The 24165-nt window shown below is 52.3% G+C and overlaps 2 protein-coding genes across 2 annotated transcripts in view; one reads left to right on the top strand and one right to left on the bottom strand.

The window, feature by feature from the left end:
* The window catches only part of LOC133360907 (protein phosphatase 1L-like), a 108306-nt gene that overhangs the window by 61879 nt on the left and 22262 nt on the right, over nt 1-24165 (top strand). The gene's annotated exons all lie outside the window — the stretch shown is intronic.
* LOC133361004 (retinoblastoma-associated protein-like) overlaps nt 6675-24165 on the bottom strand; it is a 215437-nt gene continuing 197946 nt past the window's right edge. The window contains exons 20-22 of the mRNA XM_061579887.1: nt 14098-14137; nt 8057-8224; nt 6675-6830 (exon numbers count right to left, since the gene is read on the bottom strand). Coding sequence (XP_061435871.1) covers nt 6675-6830; nt 8057-8224; nt 14098-14137 — 364 coding nt within the window. The remainder of the gene's footprint in view (nt 6831-8056; nt 8225-14097; nt 14138-24165) is intronic.

The following is a 24165-nucleotide window of genomic DNA, read 5'->3' on the forward strand; positions in this document are numbered from 1 at the left end:
TTTTGACTGCTACTCATTTCCGCACAACGACGACGATGATGACGACGACGATGATGACGATGACGACGATGATGATGACGACGATGACGATGATGATGATGATATAAGCCGCGCTCCTCTAGCTATCATTTGCGATGGCCAGAATCGCTTCTGAAAAAAATCTACGTAGCTTAGTTTTGGGGAGGGGGGCCTTCCACCTGCTAAAATACACGACGTTGTTTAGATGCAGTTGAGTTTTCTGCTACTTAGCAACTGCGAGTAGGTAGGTGCCGTTGCGGGCCGTTGCCACAAGCAATGCCATGTTGCATGCCACAACACCACGCCCCTCGTCCCAACTATTTCTCAAACGACCCAACGCCACCACCACCACCCCCCTGTGCTTTCCCGTCGCCCGGTTAGTTTTATTTTTAAAGCCCAAATTTATGTCACGTTGTGTTCTATTTCCAGCGGACATCCAAAACGCCGGACCCCCCTCCCCTCCCTCCTCTTTTTAATTCTTTATATTAAGTTCACTCGCTGCTTGCTTGCGCGCTTACGACCGTGCAAATCTTTCGGTCGTTTTTTAACCCCACTTCCCGTGATCTCAATCGAGATGACATTTGGCACACATGACTCGTTGTGCGTGACAATTTATTTTCGTGAAAAAAAAATTCCTAAATTTTCCACTTTTTTTAGGGAAATTTTTTTTTCCTATTTAATTTAAAATACCAATGTGATAAAAATGAAACTCTTCTCAAAAAAACAGACATGAATAGTAAAATAAAACGATTGCCACGCATATAAAGGATTTATAGTGTAAACCTTTGTTTTTACGGGTGAATTTTTTCTTTGCTTTCTTCATAGTTTAGAGGGGCGTTTGTACGGTTTCCGTTGTGTACGTCTTTAAACATAAGAAGTTGAATCGAGTCGTCAACGCCACCACCCCCCCTGTGTTTTCCCGTCGCCCGGTTAGTTTTATTTTAAAGCCTAAATTTATGTCACGTTGTGTTCTATTTCCAGCGGACATCCAAAACGCCGGACCCACCCCATCCCCTCCCCTCCCCTCCTCTTCTTCTTTGCTATCTTCATAGTTAGAAAGGCGTTTGTACTACTACAACTGGTCTTCTTGGTTCTTTCCGACAGACCTGTTTCTTCACCTGAGGACGGCTGCTTGTGTTGTGGCCGAAACGTCGTGAGAATTTTTATTTTATCGTGTTTTATTTTTATTCTTTTTATTTTTATTACTTCCCTTCTATGCGACTTTACCGAAAGAACCAAGAGATGAATCCCTGCAGTCACGAAAGAAGCTTTAATCGAAATACTGCTATTAGATTATTATTTAAATTGACGAGTTCATAAAGCCTGTCTTCGCCATGCAAAATTCAGTGAATAGAATAATGAACCCGATAGAACTTTACGTACAAATTTTTTAAAAATCTACGATCAGACCCACTAACAACTACTCCCGAAATTTTTTTTTTTGCAACAAAAAAACACGGAAGATTGTTGACGATTCGATTCAACTTCTTAAGTTTCAAGACGTACACAACGCAAAACCGCTCAATTTAATAAACATTGGAACTTGGTGATAAGGGTAGCTCCCGTTTTCGAATTGTTCAGATGTGAACGTCATACAATGCGGAGTTTTGTCCGTCAAAACCACAAACAATAAAACATAGAAGAATAGTCTCGCTTTAATCTAATTGCCGCCTAACGCTCTTATAAAACAATAAAAAAACGCAATCTTATATTTTGAACAGTTTCGGAATGATACCACGCACAAAACGTGGTTTACGGGGGCACTTAAAATCGAGATTTGGGGGTCCTAAAAGCCCCCTGTTGCACCAAATTTCAGCTGTCCTATCTACCTTGTCGGGAAGTACAATAGAGTTGTTTCCTTGAGGACATACGCATCAAGGTCTTTAGTTTATGTAGTAGGAGATGATATCTTTAAATAAATAATCACGTCCGCAACGTTTGCCACGTTTTATGTTTTATTAACGCGTTTACAGAGCCGGACGGGGGGTGGGGAGGGCATCTGTACGATGAAGCCGCGGGTGGTTATGAGATGTTGACTACCCTCGCCTGGTGTACAGGAGGTAGTGGGTTCGATCCCGACCCTGACAACGCCTGCTATACATTCAGAGTTTGCGTGTCTCTCTCATCATTATCATCATCACGGTGGCTAGGAGATGTTGACTACCTCGCCTGGTGTACAGGAGGTCGTGCGTTCGATCCCGACCCTGACAACGCCTGCTATACATTCAGAGTTTGCGTGTCTCTCTCATCATTATCATCATCACGGTGGCTAGGAGATGTGACTACCTCGCCTGGTGTACAGGAGGTCGTGCGTTCGATCCCGACCCTGACAACGCCTGCTATACATTCAGAGTTTGCGTGTCTCTCTCATCATTATCATCATCACGGTGGCTAGGAGATGTTGACTACCTCGCCTGGTGTACAGGAGGTCGTGGGTTCGATCCCGACCCCTGACAACGCCTGCTGTATATTAGAGTCTGCGTGTCTTTCTCTCATCGTCATCATCACGGTGGCTAGGAGATCTTGACTACCTCGCCTGGTACGCAGGAGGTCGTGGGTTCGATCCCGACCCTGACGAAGCCTGCTATACATTCAGAGTTTGCGTGTCTCTCTCATCATTATCATCACAGTGGCTAGGAGATGTTAACTACCTCGCCTGGTACGCAGGATGTCGTGGGTTCGATCCCGACCCCTGACTACGCCTGCTGCTGCTGCTGTACATTTGGAGTTTGCGTGTCTCTCTCTCTCGCATCATCATCACGGTTGCTAGGAGATCTTGACTACCTCGCCTGGTACGCAGGAGGTCGTGGGTTTGATCCCGACCCCTGACTACGCCTGCTGCTTAGAGTTTACGTGTCTCTCTCTTCTTTTCTCCCCCTGTGGTGGTCGCGTGGATTTGTCTCTGGGTCCTCTGGTTCTTTTATATCCCCTCCACGCTTAAAATCGACATCGCCCAGCCACGCGTCCGGAGCATTTGCCTGCTGCTGTAGATTTCCACACGGTAACGACGATTGTGTCAAGCCGTCGTTTGCGATGGGCGGGCCGCTTCGACGAAAAAGAGAGAGCGCTACACCGCAGCTCAGTTGGAGGGGGAGGCGGGGGGCGGGGGCGTTACACCAGGCAAGATAATAAAAAAGTGGTTTAGTTTTAGAGAGAAGAACACCCGCTTGGGCTCCAGCGCCTCCTCACCGCATCATCATCACAGACGACTTGGCGTCGGTACGGTCCGTTCTCTTGCGACGACGCTGCGTGTCTTGGAGACAGAGAGAGACAGAGAGATCTATCCGGAGAGATGTTCTCTACGTGTAAAACGCAACGGTGAACGTATTTTGGGGGGGGGGGGGGGGGGGGGGGGGGTGGGCGGTGGGGAATGCGTCGTTGTGAGTTTTGTTACGACGCAGATGCGAACTTTGATATGTACAACGCGGTGGAGCGTGAACGGAAACTCCTACGTCGTCGCAGCGCCAAGTGGGAGCAAGCGGTGGTGGTAACGGCCGCCTCGACCTCGCATCACCACCACCATCGTCGTCGTCGTCATCATCACCATCATCGTCGTCGTTGTCGTCATCGTCGTCATCAACTCGTCATCGTTGTCATCATCATCATCATCATCGTCGTCGTCGTCATCATCATCAACATCGTCATCATCGTCATCATCATCGTCATCAACATCGTCGTCGCACGAGGCATCGGGATGCTGCTGGAAGCTTCTAGTAGACGCTATTCATTGCAAGGCCCTCCGGAGAACTGGCGGCCCCCCCCCGACAAAACACAAAAGTCAAAACCCACCTCCCCCCTCATCACCACCATCATCATCGTGCTGCACAACCCCAACAGTTTCACATGGCCCCTCGCACCACTGACCGATGTCTTATTGACGAGTTCCTTCCCCCCCTCCCCCTTCCCCTGTGGAGATGAGTGAAGAACACCGCTCTGGGTGGTGATGCGCCGGGGGTCACTGTTGGTGCCAAGCCTGTAGCCCATCTTGGTTGCCCATCTCTGCTCTAGACCCTGAGTCCTGGTCTCCCAAGTCCCACTCTCCCCGAGTCCCACTCTCCCCGAGTCCCACTCTCCCTGAGTCCCACTCTCCCCGAGTCCCAGTCTCCCTGAGTCCCAGTCCTCCCTGAGTCCCTACACCCAGAGTCTCTGGTCTCTGAGTCCCCAGTCTCCCCAAGTCCCAGTCTCCCTGAGTCCCACTCTCTCTGAGTCCCACTCTCCCCAAGTCCCAGTCTCCCCAAGTCCCACTCTTCCTGAGTCCCAGTCTCCCTGAGTCCCTACACCCAGAGTGTCTGGTCCCTGAGTCCCCAGTCTCCCTGAGTCCCTACACCCAGAGTGTCTGGTCCTGAGTCCCCAGTCTTCCCGAGTCGCAGGTGCAGGATGGTCGATCATCGCCACTGCTCTGGAGAGGCACCCACGCCGCCATGCCCGGCAGACATCCTAGCGACTTGGGCCTTGTTAAAACTCCAACCTCCCCCACGTCCATCATCCCTGTCAGCACCTCCCCACATTCTTAGGTTTTTTTCGGTAAAGTCACGTAGGTAAAAACATTAAAAAGTAAAATAAAATAAAAATCACGACGTTTCGGAGGCAACACAAGCTTCCGTCTTCAGGTGGAACCGTCACAGCCACGACAGCTGTATCAAGTAAATGAGAGATTGCAGGAGCTACGCATTATATATACGGAGTGGTAGCTCTTGCAATCTCTCATTTACTTGATACAGCTGTCGTGGCTGTGACGGTACCGCCTGAAGACGGAGGCTTGTGTTGCCTCCGAAACGTCGTGATTTTTATTTTATTTTACTTTTTAATGTTTTTACCTACGTGACTTTACCGAAAAAACCTAAGAATATGAATCATTGCAGTCACGAAAGCTTCAAATCTAGAATCAGCACCTCCCCAGTTGAAAAGAAACTTGGGCCGCGTGGAGTGAGTCGACGCATTCCAACATTCCGGAATTCCACCCGGGATTTTCCAGATGACCTCCTCCTCCTCCGCTCCCCTGCCACCCCCCCCCCCCCCCCCGATGCTTGGGATCGTGGTAAAACGATCCCAGCCACTCGTAAGATTTCTCAGTTTCCAGCCGCGTTACACTCGGGCACTGGGGGAGCTGTAAGCAGTTGTGGTGATTCATCAAAACCACAAAATTGTGTTGGCGATGAAGTCATTAAGACGCCACCACAACCACAGAGACCCACCGATTCGGACAGAAACGTAGACTCGCACATGAGATCCGCAGGCACACCACGGATACACGTAGACTTGCAGACTCACACAGACAAACAGCGACCCACAGACTCGCACATGGGCCCATATACTCACACGTAGACTCGCAGACCCACAGATACCCGTACTCGCACATAGACCCATTGACTCGCACAGAGACCTATAGACTTGCACTTAGACCCATAGACTTACGCAGATACCCATAAGCTCACACAGACCCACAAACGCACACAGAGACTGACATACTCACGTATATTTACTTGCTATTAAACCGGCTTCTGAAGTGTCGTGAGTTGATGGTCCAACCCCTGTCACCAGTGACTCATACAGAAACTCCCTAAACACACATACAGACCCACAGACTCACACAGAGACCCACAGACTCACACAGAGACCCACAGACTCACACAGAGACCCACAGACTCACACAGAGACCCACAGACTCACACAGAGACCCACAGACTCACACAGAGACCCACAGACTCACACAGAGACCCACAGACTCACACAGAGACCCACAGACTCACACAGTGACCCACAGACTCACACAGAGACTCACACACAGACCCACAGACTCGCACACAGACCCACAGACTCACCACACAGAGACTCACACAGAGACCCACAGACTCACAGTGACCCACAGACTCACAGTGACCCACAGACTCACACAGAGACCCACACAGAGACCCACAGACTCACACAGAGACCCACAGACTCACACAGAGACCCACAGACTCACAGTGACCCACAGACTCACACAGAGACCCACAGACTCACACAGAGACCCACAGACTCACACAGTGACCCAGACTCACACACAGACCCACAGACTCACAGAGACCCACAGACTCACACACAGACCCACAGACTCACACACAGACCCACAGACTTACACAGAGACCCACAGACTCACACAGAGACCCACAGACTCACACAGAGACCCACAGACTCACACAGAGACCCACAGACTCACACAGAGACCCACAGACTCACACAGAGACTCGCACACAGACCCACAGACTCGCACACAGACCCACAGACTCACCACACAGAGACTCACACAGAGACCCACAGACTCACAGTGACCCACAGACTCACAGTGACCCACAGACTCACACAGAGACCCACACAGAGACCCACAGACTCACACAGAGACCCACAGACTCACACAGAGACCCACAGACTCACAGTGACCCACAGACTCACACAGAGACCCACAGACTCACACAGAGACCCACAGACTCACACAGACTCACACAGAGACTCGCACACAGACCCACAGACTCACACACAGAGACCCACAGACTCACACAGATGGTCAGACTCGCAGCGAAATCAATATGTCTGCTCCGACACTTCTCACCCCCTTTCTCTCCGCGGCTTGCGGAGATCGCTCCGATAACACCGTCCCTCGTTTTGCCGCAAGTTGCTCACAGCGTCATCCTCACAGCGTCCATCTTCACGGCGTCCATCCTCACGGCGTCCATCCTCACGGCGGCCATCCTCACGGCGGCCATCCTCACAGCGTCCATCCTCACAGCGTCCATCCTCACAGCGTCCATCCTCACAGTGGAGGGATTTCCTGGCTGCGGTGGTCACCCGCTCTCATGGTCCCGCGGCGCCATCGGACGCGCAATTGCGGCCGTCTGGAACGCTCTTCTTGCCGGCGTTTCGGAAGCCACTGGGGCAGCTTTGCACTTTTTAAATCGTCGTCGTCATCATCATCTAGCATCGACAAACTCAATTATTTCGAACGCTTGTTGTTGTTGTTGTTGTGTTTAGTTTGTCGATTCACCCCCCTCCCCCTCTCCTCCTCCCCCCGCCGCACATCCGATTAGCACGGTCGGACACGTACGGTGCGAAAGAGGTTTTAACGTACGTACGTTATTCATCATTCTCCCGGATTATCTCCACCGCCCCTACTACAATTTTATTTTAGCAGGTGCAAGGCTGCCCCACCACCCCCTCAACTGAACGCCTGCTTAGTTCTTTTTTCACAAGCTTCACCTGCCTTTCGCAAGCGAGAGGGCTCAGCGCTGTTGGCGGCTTACCGCGTGGAGATTCATAGCGGCAGGCAAATAACGCTCCCGTTTAAAAACGCGTGGAGACTTCGATTTTTTTTCTCTCTAAAGGTGGAACACCCCTTCCCCCCCTCACCTCCACTCCCCCCCAGGACTAGAAACCCACCCTCGCCTCCACCTCCTCCCCCGTCCTCCAGCCGTCATAACGCTCCTCCACCCCAGGGTTTTGATTCCTTACCCGTACCCGGCCGCACCAGGGTCGCAAACGGGTACCCGTACCCGGCCGTACCCGTACCCTACCCGTACCCGTACCCAGCCGTACCCGTACTCTACCCGTACCCGACCGAGTATCGGGTAGGGTACGGTTATCGGGTACCCGATTGCGACCTCTGGGATGAAGCCATGTTGCAGGCGCTGGTGGGTTGATTCTAGGAACTCGAATCATGAGAAGAGACAAGACGTTGGGAAATGAGTGACAAACGGTGACTCACCAGTGACTCACGGTCTACCCGTACCCGTACCCGGCCGCACCAGGGTCGCAAACGGCTACCCGTACCCGGCTGGGTAGCCGGGTATCGGGTAGGGGGTACGGGTATCGGGTACCCGGTTGCGACCTCTGCCGTTACCCTCTCCACAACAACAACAGCGGCGGCCTCAGTTCTTTCGACGACGAACTTTTCTTTCCAGTCTCCTGTCCCGTCTCTCTCTCTCTCGCGCTCACTTCACCTTCTCGGCGAACGGCAACCTCTGCATTATTACAAACTTTGTCCCCCGCCACCACCACGCTTCACTTTTCGATCGCCCCCGTTGCGCCCTTCTGCCCGCCGGGGCAGACGGCGGACGTGGATCTGCGTCGCAAAATCGTCGAATGTTGAAGTCGGGGTCGTCGGGGTTGTTGCGTTGGTATCCGCGTCACGCGAAGGCGGTTTTTGGGTCACCTCCTCCTCGTCCTCCTCGTCCTCCGTGCACCAACGAGCATTGGGGTGAGACGTCGGTCAGAGTGAGAGAGTCACCGCGCGGTGACTGCACTCGCACCGCACGTGCCGCCCGCCGCCTTTCGTAATGTGGATCTTTGCCGGTGCTTCCCCCACCCACCCATCCACCACCCGACCCACCGCCACCCAACACGTCCACTCAACCCATCCACCCATCCACCCACCCATCCACCCACCCACCCATCCACCACCCGACCCACCCACCCACCCATCCACCACCCGACCCACCGCTGCCCAACACGTCCACTCAACCCATCCATCCATCCACCCACCCACCCATCCACCCACCCACCCATCCACCCACCCATCCACCCACCCACCCATCCACCCACCCATCCACCCATCCCACCCATCCACTCATCCACCCATCCATCCACCCACCCACCCATCAATCCATCCATCCACCCACCCACCCACCCATCCACCCACCCACCCACCCACCCATCCACCCACCCATCCATCCACCCACCCATCCACCACCCGACCCACCGCCACCCAACACGTCCACTCAACCCATCCACCCATCCACCCACCCATCCACCCACCCACCCATCCACCACCCGACCCACCCACCCACCCATCCACCACCCGACCCACCGCTACCCAACACGTCCACTCAACCCATCCATCCATCCACCCACCCATCCACCCATCCCACCCATCCACTCATCCACCCACCCACCCATCAATCCATCCATCCACCCACCCACCCATCCATCCACCCACCCACCCACCCATCCACCCACCCACCCATCCACCCACCCACCCACCCACCCATCCACCCACCCACCCACCCATCCACCCACCCACCCACCCACCCATCCACCCACCCACCCATCCACCCACCCATCCACCCACCCACCCATCCACCCACCCACCCATCCACCCACCCACCCATCCACCCACCCCACCCCCACCCACCCACCCATCCACCCATCCACCACCCGACCCACCGCTACCCAACACGTCCACTCAACCCACCCACCCATCCACCCACCCACCCACCCACCCACCCACCCACCCATCCACCCACCCACCCACCCATCCACCCACCCACCCACCCATCCACCCACCCACCCACCCACCCATCCACCCACCCACCCATCCACCCACCCACCCACCCACCCACCCACCCATCCACCCACCCACCCACCCACCCACCCATCCACCCATCCCACCCATCCACTCATCCACCCACTCATCCACCCACCCACTCATCCACCCACCCACCCACCCACCCACCCACCCATCCACCACCCACCCACCCATCCACCACCCACCCACCCATCCACCACCCACCCACCCATCCACCACCCACCCACCCATCCACCCACCCACCACCCACCCACCCATCCACCCATCCACCCACCCCACGAACCCCATACAACCCCCCCCCCCCCCCCCCACTATGACTCAGGCAAACTCTGCACCTGGTCGAGGTTTTGTACTTCCCTATTTGAACCACAGCACGCAAATGTAAAACAGAATCACCTACACGCCCGTGCCGTTTCCCATGTAAGGCCCGCCAAGCTACGACAGAGCTCTATCAGAAGCGACCGCGCTTTCACAAATGATAGCCCAAGGAAGTGGACTTATCATCATCGTCGTCGTCATCGTGGGAACTTTTTCTCCAGCAATAGCCAAATTCTCTAAACGCGTGGCGATGTTGTTTCTAAATTGGGATGGGAAAAAAAAACCAGAGGACCTGGAGAAAGATCCATGCGGAGACAGTAAGAGCGAGAGAGAGAGAGACACGCAAACTCCAAATGTACAGCAGGCATCGTCACAGTCAGGATCGAACCCATAACATCTCCTGTACACCGTGGCACATCGTGCGAAAGAAGTTGAACAGGCGTACGAGTGTAGGTCTGTCTGGGGGTCTCTGTGGGTCTCTGTGGGTCTCTGTGGGTCTCTGTGGGTCTCTTCCTTAAGACATGAGGAGGACACCGGGAGCTTTGCACTTTTAAATCACCGTTAAGATGGACAAACTCATTTCTTTAGAACTGCTTCTTGTTGTTGTTGTGTTTAGTTTGATGTCCTCCCCCCCCCCCCCCCCCCGTGCCTCCGATTATCACGGTCGGCTACGTATGGTGCAAAATGAATTTTCAACGTACACACACTACACACTATACTATACACTATACACTACACTATATACTACACGCTACACTATACACTACACACTACACTATACACTACACTATACTACACACTACACACTATACTACACACTACACACTATACTACACACTACACACTATACTATACACTACTACACACTATACACTACACTACACACTATACACTACACTATTCACTACACTATTCACTACACTATACACTACTCACTACACTATACACTACACACTATACTATACACTACACTATACTATACACTACACACTACACTATACACACTACACTATACACACTACACTACTATACACTACACTATACACTATACGCTACACTACACGCTACACTACAGACTACACTACACTATACACTACACTACACACTACACGATACACTACAACACTATACACTACACGATACACTATACACTACACTATACACTACACTATACACTACACGCTACACTACTACACTACACACTACACGATACACTACACTATACACTACACACTACACTACACTATACGCTACACACACACTACACGCTACACTATACACTACACTCACATTACACGCTACACTATACACTACACTACACACTACACGATACACTATACACTATACACTACACGCTACACACACTACACTATACACTACACTATACACACTATATACTACACACTACGCTGCACACTACACACTACTACCTTTATAATGGGCCGTGTCCAACACTCGGGCTAACCCCACGTAACCCTGACCTCATCCCGCTGAACCCCCTTCCCCACGCCGCACCTCTCCCCACCCACCCACCCCCACTCACCCACCCACCCACCGTCACTTAACCCTGCGGCTCCCTGTTTAGCCGCCGTCTCGCGCGCACCGCCAGACACGGGGACAATCGCGTCGTCGGGAGTCTGCGGCGAAACTTTTTCGCCGCAGCAGCAAAGGAAGCTCACACGACCAGGATGACGATGACGATGGCGAGTGTCTGTCTGCGTCTGTCGGCAAACGCGACGGCGATGAGGAGGGGGGAAGGAAAGGGATGTTGACAGAGACAGTGGTTCCTGCTGCGTCGTCACCGCCGCGTTAAGATGCGTTACTGTGGCCGTCTGGAACGCTCTCCCTTCCGATATTAGGAAGCCACCGAAACCCACAGATCATCACACAGAGACCCACAGACTCACCACACAGACCCACAGACTCACACAGAGACCCCAGACTCACACAGAGACCCAAGACTCACCACACGAGACCCACAGACTCACACACAGAGACCCACAGACTCACACACAGAGACCCACAGACTCACACACAGAGACCCACAGACTCACACACAGAGACCCACAGACTCACACACAGAGACCCAAGACTCACACACAGAGACCCACAGACTCACACACAGAGACCCACAGACTCACACACAGAGACCCACAGACTCACACACAGAGACCCACAGACTCACACACAGAGACCCACAGACTCACCACACAGAGACCCACAGACTCACACAGAGACCCACAGACTCACACACACACAGACTCACACACAGAGACCCACGACCACACAGAGACCCACAGACTCACCACACAGAGACCCACAGACTCACACAGAGACCCACAGACTCACACACAGAGACCCACAGACTCACACACAGAGACCCACAGACTCACACACAGACCACAGACTCACACACAGAGACCCACAGACTCACCACAGAGACCCACAGACTCACCACACAGAGACCCACAGACTCACACAGAGACCCACAGACTCACCACACAGAGACCCACAGACTCACCACACAGAGACCCACAGACTCACCACACAGAGACCCACAGACTCACCACACAGAGACCCACACTCACCACACAGAGACCCACAGACTCACACACAGAGACCCACAGACTCACCACAGAGACCCAGACTCACCACACAGACCCATAGACTCACACAGAGACCCACAGACTCACACACAGAGACCCACAGACTCACACACAGAGACCCAGACTCACCACAGAGACCCAGACTCACACACAGACAGAGACCCATAGACTCACACACAGAGACCCAGACTCACACACACAGAGACCCAGACTCACCACACAGAGACCCACAGACTCACACACAGAGACCCACAGACTCACACACAGAGACCCACAGACTCACACACAGAGACCCACAGACTCACACACAGAGACCCACAGACTCACACACAGAGACCCACAGACTCACCCACAGACTCACCACAGAGACCCACAGACTCACCACAGAGACCCACAGACTCACCACAGAGACCCACAGACTCACCACAGAGACCCACAGACTCACCACAGAGACCCACAGACTCACCACAGAGACCCACAGACTCACCACACAGAGACCCACAGACTCACCACAGAGACCCACAGACTCACACACAGAGACCCACAGACTCACACACAGAGACCCACAGACTCACACAGAGACCCACAGACTCACACACAGAGACCCACAGACTCACACACAGAGACCCACAGACTCACCACACAGAGACCCACAGACTCACACAGAGACCCACAGACTCACACACAGAGACCCATAGACTCACACAGAGACCCACAGACTCACACACAGAGACCCACAGACTCACCACACAGAGACCCACAGACTCACACACAGAGACCCACAGACTCACACACAGAGACCCACAGACTCACACACAGAGACCCACAGACTCCCCACACAGAGACCCACAGACTCACACACAGAGACCCACAGACTCACCACAGAGACCCACAGACTCATCACACAGAGACCCACAGACTCACCACACAGAGACCCACAGACTCACACACAGAGACCCACAGACTCACCACACAGAGACCCACAGACTCACACACAGAGACCCACAGACTCACCACACAGAGACCCACAGACTCACACACAGAGACCCACAGACTCCACACAGAGACCCACAGACCCACACAGAGACCCACAGACTCACACACAGAGACCCACAGACTCACACACAGAGACCCACAGACTCACCACACAGAGACCCACAGACTCACACACAGAGACCCACAGACTCACCACACAGAGACCCACAGACTCACCACAGAGACCCACAGACTCACCACACAGAGACCCACAGACTCATCACACAGAGACCCACAGACTCACACACACAGAGACCCACAGACTCACCACACAGAGACCCACAGACTCACCACACAGAGACCCACAGACTCACCACGAGACCCACAGACTCACCACAGAGACCCACTCACCACAGAGACCCACAGACTCACCAGAGACCCATAGACTCACACACAGAGACCCACAGACTCATCACACAGAGACCCACAGACTCACACAGAGACCCACAGACTCACACACAGAGACCCACAGACTCACACACAGAGACCCACAGACTCACACACAGAGACCCACAGACTCACCACACAGAGACCCACAGACTCACACAGAGACCCACAGACTCACCACACAGAGACCCACAGACTCACCACAGAGACCCACAGACTCACACACAGAGACCCACAGACTCGCCACACAGAGACCCACAGACTCACAGAGACCCACAGACTCACACACTGCATTGCACGCTTTCAGATGCGCTTCCTCCGATCAACTCGGTTGGCTACGTACGGCGCCATAGAAGTTCAGCGCGTACATCGCTACCGCGCGTCGCTAACCCTCACGGCCACGAGGGCAGCGATCCGCAGTGCCAGGCGCACGTCGCTACGCACAGGGACGGGACGCACACGTGAAACGGCAAAAGAAACGTCCATTCTCGCCGCGTCTGTGCGTGCGGCCATGTCGGGTGTCTCATTGCCAGCACCTCGGCAAGGCAAGGTAATTGTACCCTTTTTACCGGGTCATAGGGTAAAGGTGTCGACATGCCAAGGGGTAAGGGTAAAGGGTAGGGTAAAACAAAGTTTTTCACTCTAAATCCTTTATATGCGTGGCGGCTAGAGTCCTCTCGTCCTCTGGCTTGAGATGGCTGCCACCTATGGGTCAGATGATTGTCTGCCAGCATTAAGCAATCGGTAATTAAATATTTTTAAAAAAATTCCCTAAAAAGTGTAAAATGTTTGAAAAAAATTTTGACGAACATTAATTGTCACGCACAACGAGTCTGTGTGCAAAATGTCAGCTCGATTGTATCACGGGAAGTGGGTTAAAAAACGACCGAAAGATTTGCACGGTCGTAAGCAAGCAAGCACGCAAGCAAGCGAACTTAATATAAAGGATTTAAAAAGGTAGGCTCGTTGCTTTTTACCTTACCTGCTAAAGGGTATAAAAGGTAGGGTAGAGTGATTGTATTGTGGTAAGGTAAAAGGTAGGGTAAAGGTATGCTCGTTGCTTTTACACTTTTACCTTACCTTGCCGAGGCCTAGCTCGGTGTATAGCGCGAAGGAGGAAAGGGAGCACGGCGTGTCGCGAGCGATTTCGACCCCCCTTCCCCCCCTGACGGGACGATCTTTCCGCTGTCGTCTCTGCTTAGCAGCTGGGGATGTGCAGGAATGTTGCAGAACGCGGTGCACCTGGCAGCTGGATGTGTGTGGGGGGGGGGTGGAGGTAGACTGAGGTGGGAGACGTGATGAGGTTGGGAGGAGGGGGCGGATAGGTCGATGGTCGTGTGTGTACGTGTATGTTGAACTTGGGTCTCTGTGCGATGAGTCGAAGGGTTTCTGTTTGATGAGTTTATGGGTCTCTGTGCGAGTCTGTGGGTCTCTGCGTGATGAGTCTGTGGGTCTCTGATGAGTCTGTGGGTCTCTGTGTGATGAGTCTGTGGGTCTCTGTGCGATGAGTCTGTGGGTCTCTGTGTGATGAGTCTGTGGGTCTCTGTGTGATGAGTCTGTGGGTCTCTGTGATGAGTCTGTGGGTCTCTGTGTGGTGAGTCTGTGGGTCTCTGTGTGATGAGTCTGTGGGTCTCTGTGTGGTGAGTCTGTGGGTCTCTGTGTGATGAGTCTATGGGTCTCTGTGTGGTGAGTCTGTGGGTCTCTGTGCGATGAGTCTATGGGTCTCTGTGCGATGAGTCTGTGGGTATCTGTGCGATGAGTCTATGGTGTCTCTGTGTGATGAGTCTGTAGGTCTCTGTGTGATGAGTCTCTGGGTCTCTGTGCGATGAGTCTGTGGGTCTCTGTGCGATGAGTCTCTGGGTCTCTGTGCGATGAGTCTGTGGGTCTCTGTGATGAGTCTGTGGGTCTCTGTGAGATGAGTCTGTGGGTCTCCGTGTGATGAGTCTATGGGTCTCTGTGCGATGAGTTTATGGGTCTCTGTGCGATGAGTCTATGGGTCTCTGTGCGATGAGTCTAAGGGTCTCTGTGTGATGAGACGGTGATGGTGATGGCGGTGGTAGTGACCGTGCATCACCGGGTTTCGGAGCGGAGTGCGCTCACCACTGCGCCCACCCCTGCCGCTACGAAACATGTAAATACTCACGGCCGAGTGCGTAAACTTTCCACACCGCTGCCCCAATGAATTGACTCCTACATTTCTTTTTTGGGCCGTTTGCATATTTTTCTTCTCGGTCTTAAATAAACCTGGGTGCCACGGTGGCTCGGAGCTGTTAATCACCTCGCCTCGTACGCGGGAGGTCGTGGGTTCGATACCGACCCTGACAACGCCTGCTGTATATGTGGAGTCTGCGTCTCTCTCTCTATCAACATCATCACGGTGGCTATGAGATGTTGACTACCTCGCCTTGTGCACAGGAAGTCGTGGGTTCGATCCCGATCCTCACGATGCCTGCTGCTGCTGCTGTAGATGTGGAGTCTGAGTGTCTCTCTCATCATCATCATCACGGTGGCTAGGAGATGTTAACTACCTCGCCTGGTGTACAGGAGGTCGTGGGTTCACTCCTGACCCTTACGATGCCTGCTGCTGTATACTTGGAGTTTGTATTTTTCTCTCTCATCATCGCGGTGGCTAGGAGCTGTTAACTACCGCGCCTGGTACACAGGAACTCGCGGGTTCAATCCCGACCAGACGTCTGTTTGTATATTCCGAGTTTGCGTGTCTCTCTCTCTCTCTCCCCGTGGTCACGTGGATTTTTCTCCAGGTCTTTCCAGATTTTCCATCCATTTAGAATCATGTTCTGCAGTGTGTGGAGTTTGTATGATCTCCCCCTGTTCTACAGAGTGAGTGAATGGAGTTTGTGTGATCACCCCCTGTTCTACAGAGTGAGTGGAGTTTGTGTGATCTCCCCCTGTTCTACAGAGTGAGTGAGTGGAGTTTGTGTGATCTCCCCCTGTTCTACAGAGCGAGTGGAGTTTGTGTGATCTCCCCCTGTTCTACAGAGTGAGTGAGTGGAGTTTGTGTGATCTCCCCCTGTTCTACAGAGTGAGTGGAGTTTGTGTGATCTCCCCCTGTTCTACAGAGTGAGTGAGTGGAGTTTGTGTGATCTCCCCCTGTTGTACAGAGTGAGTGAGTGGAGTTTGTATGATCTCCCCCTGTTCTACAGAGTGAGTGAGTGGAGTTTGTATGATCTCCCCCTGTTCTACAGAGTGAGTGAGTGGAATTTGTATGATCTCCCCCTGTTTTACACAGTGAGTGGAGTTTGTATTATTTCCTGCTGTTCTGCACAGTGAGTGAGTGGAGTGTGTGTGTTCTCTCTCCCTGTTCTGCACAGTGAGTGGAGTGTGTGTTCTCTCCCCCTGTTCTGCACAGTGAGTGGAGTGTGTGTGTTCTCTCCCCCTGTTCTACACAGTGAGTGGAGTGTGTGCGATCTCTCCCTGTTCTGCACAGTGAGTGAGTGCAGTGTGTGTGTTCTCTCCCTGTTCTACACAGTGAGTGGAGTGTGTGTGTTCTCTCCCTGTTCTGCACAGTGAGTGAGTGCAGTGTGTGTGTTCTCTCCCTGTTCTACACAGTGAGTGGAGTGTGTGTGATCTCTCCCTGTTCTGCACAGTGAGTGAGTGCAGTGTGTGTGTTCTCTCCCTGTTCTACACAGTGAGTGGAGTGTGTGTGTTCTCTCCCCCTGTTCTACACAGTGAGTGGAGTGTGTGTGTTCTCTCCCCCTGTTCTACACAGTGAGTGGAGTGTGTGTGTGTTCTCTCCCTGTTCTGCACAGTGAGTGGAGTGTGTGTTCTCTCCCCCTGTTCTGCACAGTGAGTGGAGTGTGTGTTCTCTCCCCCTGTTCTGCACAGTGAGTGGAGTGTGTGTGATCTCTCCCTGTTCTGCACAGTGAGTGGAGTGTGTGTGTTCTCTCCCTGTTCTACACAGTGAGTGGAGTGTGTGTGTTCTCTCCCCCTGTTCTACACAGTGAGTGGAGTGTGTGTGTTCTCTCCCCCTGTTCTACACAGTGAGTGGAGTGTGTGTGTTCTCTCCCCCTGTTCTACACAGTGAGTGGAGTGTGTGTGTTCTCCCCCTGTTCTGCACAGTGAGTGGAGTGTGTGTGTGTTCTCTCTCCCTGTTCTGCACAGTGAGTGAGTGGAGTGTGTATGTGTTCTCTCCCCCTGTTCTGCACAGTGAGTGCGTGCAGTGTGTGTGTGTTCTCTCCCCCTGTTCTGCACAGTGAGTGAGTGCAGTGTGTGTGTGTTCTCTCCCTGTTCTGCACAGTGAGTGCAGTGTGTGTGTTCTCTCCCTGTTCTGCACAGTGAGTGAGTGGAGTGTGTGTGTTCTCTCCCTGTTCTGCACAGTGAGTGAGTGGAGTGTGTGTGTGTTCTCTCCCCCTGTTCTGCACAGTGAGTGAGTGGAGTGTGTGTGTGTTCTCTCCCCCTGTTCTGCACAGTGAGTGAGTGGAGTGTGTATGTGTTCTCTCCCTGTTCTGCACAGTGAGTGAGTGGAGTGTGTGTGTGTTCTCTCCCCCTGTTCTACACACATTTCCTTCGGGTGTTCCGGTTTCCTCCTCCCACAAGAGCCAAATCGACAACACACACCACACCAAAGATAAGGATACCCCGTATAGCCTTAACATACCGTTGGGGCAAGTGCGCCTTTAGCGAGTAGCAGCACCTACGAAGGCTGGAACGGCACACTATTTTGGGTGGGTGGGTGGGTGGCCAGCACCACACCCGACCACCTCTGTCTCACCAGTGACGATGTTTGCCACACACCGCACCAGATACTCAATTGAGGCCGAGTCGACCTAGGGGAGACCCAGGACCGGTTCAGATAATCGTCAGTGGTGTTGGTGGCCTTTAAGTGGGAATCTGCCGGGTTCGTAGCGCAGCACTAACATCGACACTACCGCACCCCACTCAAACAAAGACACACACACAGTCTCACACACATACACACAAACACACACACACGCTCACACAGTCTCACACACAGTCACACAGTCTCACACACATACACACACACACGGACACACACGCTCACACAGTCTCACACACACACAGTCTCACACACAGTCTCACACACTCACGTCTTTGCACACAGGCAGACGGAACCAGATTGGGGTTTTTCGTGCATTGTAGTTCGTAGTGCAGCGCGCTCGCTAACCGCTACACTACCGCTCCCCACTCAAACAAAGACACACACAGTCTCACACACACACACACAGTCTCACACACACACACAGTCTCACACACACAGTCTCACACACACACAGTCTCACACTCACACACACACAGTCTCACACACACACAGTCTCACACACTCACACACACACAGTCTCACACACTCACACACACACAGTCTCACACACTCACACACACACAGTCTCACACACTCACACACACACAGTCTCACACACTCACACACACACAGTCTCACACACTCACACACACACAGTCTCACACACACACGCTCACGCTCACACACCTAGGGGAGACCCAGGACGGGTTCAGATAATCCGTCACCGGTGTCGGCTTTGCCGTGAGCGGGAATGGGTTCGTGGCGTGGCGCGGTGTAGCGCTCTCTCCACACTCGCACACTCTAACCGGCATCCACCAAAACTACATCCCCATTGCCGTGAAACGAACACGCTTCGAAATACACACGCGGGATAAGGCCTGACCTAAACTCCCCCCCCCACCACCACCACCACCACACCTCGCCTTCCGTTGCGTAAGGGACCGTCCATAAATGACGTCACACGATTTTTGACCCCCCCCCCCTTGTCACAAAAAGTCAGAGCCCCCCTCAAATATGACGTCACAAAGCTTTGCCCCCCCCCCCCCCCAAAACCACATTTTGAAAATGAAACATGCTTCAAATCATCCTCTTGGTTCTTTCGGTAAAGTCATGGCGTAGAAGGGAAGTAATAAAATAATAATAAGTATAACCCGTAAAAACAACGTTTTTCACTATAAATCCTTTATATGCGGGGCGGCTAGAGTCCTCTCGTCCTCTGGCTTGAGATGGCTGCCACCTATGGGTCAGATGATTGTCTGCCAGTATTAAGCAATTGGTAATTAAATATTTAATTTGTTTTCCCTAAACAGTGTAAAATTTTGGATTTTTTTTTCACGAACATTAATTGTCTCGCACAACGAGTCTGTGTGCAAAATGTCAGCTCGATTGGATCACGGGAAGTGAGTTAAAAAACGACCGAAAGATTTGCACGGTCGTAAGCAAGCAAGCAAGTGAACTTAATATAGAGGATTTAAAAATAAAACTTAATAAAATCATTCTCACGACGTTTCGGCTACAACGCAAGCAGCCGTCCTCAGGTGAAGACCAGGTCTGTCGAGAAGACAGCATCTGAATGAAACACCACCAGGCTTGGCAGCGTATATTTAAGCTGCTGGGTTGGAGGGGGAAGAGCGCCTTGACAAAATAATTTGCTTGTCAAGAGGAATTTAGCATATTTATGGGATATATAACAGACCTGTTCTTCACCCGAGGACGGCTGCTTGCGTTGTGGCCGAAACGTCGTGAGAATTGTATTTTCTTATGTTTTATTTTTATTATTTTATTATTTCCCTGAGGACGGCTGCTTGCGTTGTGGCCGAAACGTCGTGAGAATTTGATCCTATTATGTTTTATTTTTATTATTTTATTATTTCCCTTCTACGTGGCGACTTTACCGAAAGAACCAAGAAGAAGAAAAAAAAACACAAAAAGCGTCCACGTCTTCCGCGGAGCGGCAATGAGGACACTTTCCTCGGTCAGGTCAGATCCTGGTTGGAGGATTGTGGAGGTCTGCTGACCGAGTGACAGCGCGCAAGGCTCCTTGGGTGAATTATTATTTGGTTCTTTCGGTTAAGTCACGTCTAAAGATAAAATAATAAAATAAATTAAATAATAGCATATTACGACGTTTCGATTGCACTTGCAGCATCATGTTTGTTGTCCACTCATTGATATGCAATTTTTTCTCTAACCCCCCCCTCCCTCTCTCTGCCTCCGCCCCCTCTGTCTACTTAAGGCCACCCCACAGAGACGATCACCCCTCTCTGGTTCCTGTGTTACTCTCTCTCTATGTATCTTGGTGATATCTGTCTGCTTATATGTCTGTCTATAGTTTTCTGGTTAGATTTTATGTCGCTATTTCATTTATACCTGATGATAATGATTGCTTGTGTTGCAATCGAAACGTCGTATGCTATTATTTAATTTATTTTATTATTTTATCTTTAGGACGTGACTTAACCGAAAGAACCAAATAATAATTCCTGCAGTCACGAAAGTTTCTAAAATTAATCCTTGGGTGGAATTTCCGGCAAATCGTGGGAAGGCCTTCATCCAGCAGTGGATTGACCACGGCCGATGACGGTGACGGTGACGGTGAATAGGTAGAGGGGGTATAGTGGTGTCGCTCAACTTGACAGGAAGCAACTGGGACACTTATGCACTTTCAAATGGTCTCGATAGAAAACGCATTCCTTTAGAACTGCTTCTTGTTGTTGTTGTTGTGTGTAGTTTGTCGTCCTCACCCCCCCCCGCCGCCCCTCCGATTATCCCGGTTGGCTATGTATGGTGGGATAGAAGTTCAACATACACTCGGTGGGTGGGTGGGTCAATGGGCGAGTGGGTAAATGTGTCGGTGAGTGGGTGAGCGAGTGAGTGGGTAATTGTGTCGGTGAGTGGGTGATGAGTGGGTGAGTGTGTGAGTGTGTGATGAGTGGGTGAGTGTGTGAGTGAGTAAATATGTCAGTGAGTGGGTAAATGTGTCGGTGAGTGGGTGAGCGAGTGAGTGGGTAAATGTGTCGGTGAGTGGGTGATGAGTGGGTGAGTGTGTGAGTGAGTAAATGTGTCAGTGAGTGGGTGAGTGTGTGATGAGTGGGTGAGTGTGTGAGTGGGTAAATGTGTCAGTGAGTGTGTAAATGTGTCAGTGAGTGAGTGAGTGGGTAAATGTGTCAGTGAGTGAGTGAGTAAATGTGTCAGTGAGTGGGTGAGTGTGTGAGTGGGTAAATGTGTCAGTGAGTGGGTGAGTGTGTGATGAGTGGGTGAGTGTGTGAGTGGGTAAATGTGTCAGTGAGTGGGTAAATGTGTCAGTGAGTGTGTGAGTGGGTTAATGTGTCAGTGAGTGTGTGATTGGGTAAATGTGTCTGTGAGTGAGTGGGTAATTGTGTTGGTGAGTGGGTGAGTGTGTTAGCGAGTGAAGAGTGGGTTAATGTGTCGGTGAGTGAGTGTGTGGGTAATTGTGTCGGTGAGTGGGTTGAGTTTGTTAGCGAGTGAAGAGTGGGTTAATGTGTCAGTGAGTGGGTAAGTGAGTGAGTGGGTAAATGTGTCAGTGAGTGGGTGAGTGGGTAAATGTGTCGGTGAGTGGGTAAGTGAGTGAGTGGGTGAGTGGGTAAATGTGTCGGTGAGTGGGTGAGTGCGTGAGTGGGTGAGTGTGTCAGCGAGTGGGTGAGTGAGTGGGTGAGTGTGTCAGCGAGTAGGTGAGTGAGTGGGTGAGTGTGTCAGCGAGTGGGTGAGTGAGTGGGTGAGTGAGTAGGTGAGTGAGTGGGTGAGTGTGTCAGCGAGTGGGTGAGTGGGTGAGTGAGTGGGTGAGTGTGTCAGCGAGTAGGTGAGTGAGCAGTTGATTTTGTCCTTACCCCCGATTCGCGCGGTTGTCTACGTACGGCGCGAAAGAAGTTCGACATGCACACGTACGTACAACCGTGACGTTGGCATTCTTCCAGCCATTCTGGTATCCTCCCAACGCTCGTAAAACACTTCCTAGTGGTGCTGGTCAAAACATCCTAATAATGTAGGACCGCAGATCTTGGGAAATTGCCGGCAAGAAAGAATTGAGTTCTGGCCGCCTTTGCCCGCTCTCTGAATTACATCATCGAACGCCGCGCCGAGTTGCGTATTTTTCCGTTCGTCTCATTATAGATTATGTTTCTAAGTTGATATATATATAAGGCAATGTTTGTCGCGCCAGGCGAAGGCGATGAAAGAGTTTGTCATTTTGACGAGTCGTCGGTCAAACCGGCCGTCAACTCCCAATGCAGAGTTCCCGTCTGGAATGTCATTTTTTTTGTTACTTCACTAAGCTCGTGTTCCATAAAACAATAAAGCGGGGAAATTAAAAACAACGAAAAGCGATTAGTTCAACTTCACCATGGCGACAGAGATGATGGTAAAACGACAAAGACAAAGATCCCCCGTGTAGCCCGTAACAGACTGCTGGGGCAAGTGCTGTTCTTATGGAGTAGTAAGTAGCACCTATGAAGGCTACCGGCACTGTGGCACACGAGGGGTGGGTGGCCAGCACCACGCCCGGCCGCCTTTGTCTCCCTAAGCGGCGATGTTTACCACACACCGCGCCAGGTAATCATTTGAGGCCGAGTCGACCTAGGGGAGGCCCAAGACCGGTTCAGATAATCGTCAGTGGTGTTGGTGGCCTTTAAGTGGGAATCTGCCGGGTTCGTAGCGCAGCACTAACCTTGACACTACCGCTCCCCACTCAAACAAAGACACACAGTCTCACACACACGGACACACAGTCTCACACACACGGACACACAGTCTCACACACACACACAGTCACACACACAGTCTAACACAGTCTCACACACAGTCACACACACAGTCTCACACACAGTCTCACACACAGTCTCACACACAGACTCACACACAGGCTCACACACAGTCTCAACAACAACAACAACAACAACAACCGCCATTCGCCACTAAGTGGCGGTGACGTCACCACGATGCTTGTGCCAGGCCAAGTGCACCTTGAGGCCACGTGAAGTGTCGAAAGCCCGCTGGCAGGAGGTCACGGGGCAGACCCAGGTGCCACTGGTCGACTGACCGAGATGACCGAGATGACTGGCTGATGCACCACCTGTGCCCCCTACTGTGCCAACTTGCTGTGCTTTAGCCACCCGGCGCTCCGCTCGTTGTTGTGAGCGTCGCTCCTCCGCCCTCCGTTGTTGTTGGAGGGCGACTGCCTCCAACTGCCCAGTAGCGTCCTTCACGAGCCTCCTCCACTGAGGCCGATCTTGACACCGCTGGTACCAGTCATCGGCAAGTCCACTCAGCTCCACGTCCTCCTGTACCACATCACTCCATCTCTTCTCCAGCCCGTGCCGCGCCCGTCTAGCCCCCTCGATCCGGCCGAACAAAAGCTGTTTAGGCATGCGGTGGCTGGGCATGCGGGCTACATGACCCAGCCAACGCAGCCTTGCCTGCCGGAGGAGCTCACTGATGGGACTTTGCCCAGATCTTTCAAGGATTTGTGAGCTCCTCACACAATCCAGCCTGGTTAAACCCAGGATGGATCGTAGGCAGGCCAGCCTAAATGTTTCCAACCGGCGAAGATGCTCCACCAGGGGGGTCCACGTCTCACACAGTCTCACACACAGACTCACACACATACACACACGCTCACAGTCTAACACACAGTCTCACACACACACACAGTCACACACACAGTCTAA

This window comes from Lethenteron reissneri, chromosome 70 (assembly GCF_015708825.2).
Source record: "Lethenteron reissneri isolate LAM-NWPU_2019-01 chromosome 70, ASM1570882v1, whole genome shotgun sequence".
Taxonomy (NCBI): Eukaryota; Metazoa; Chordata; class Hyperoartia; order Petromyzontiformes; family Petromyzontidae; genus Lethenteron; species Lethenteron reissneri.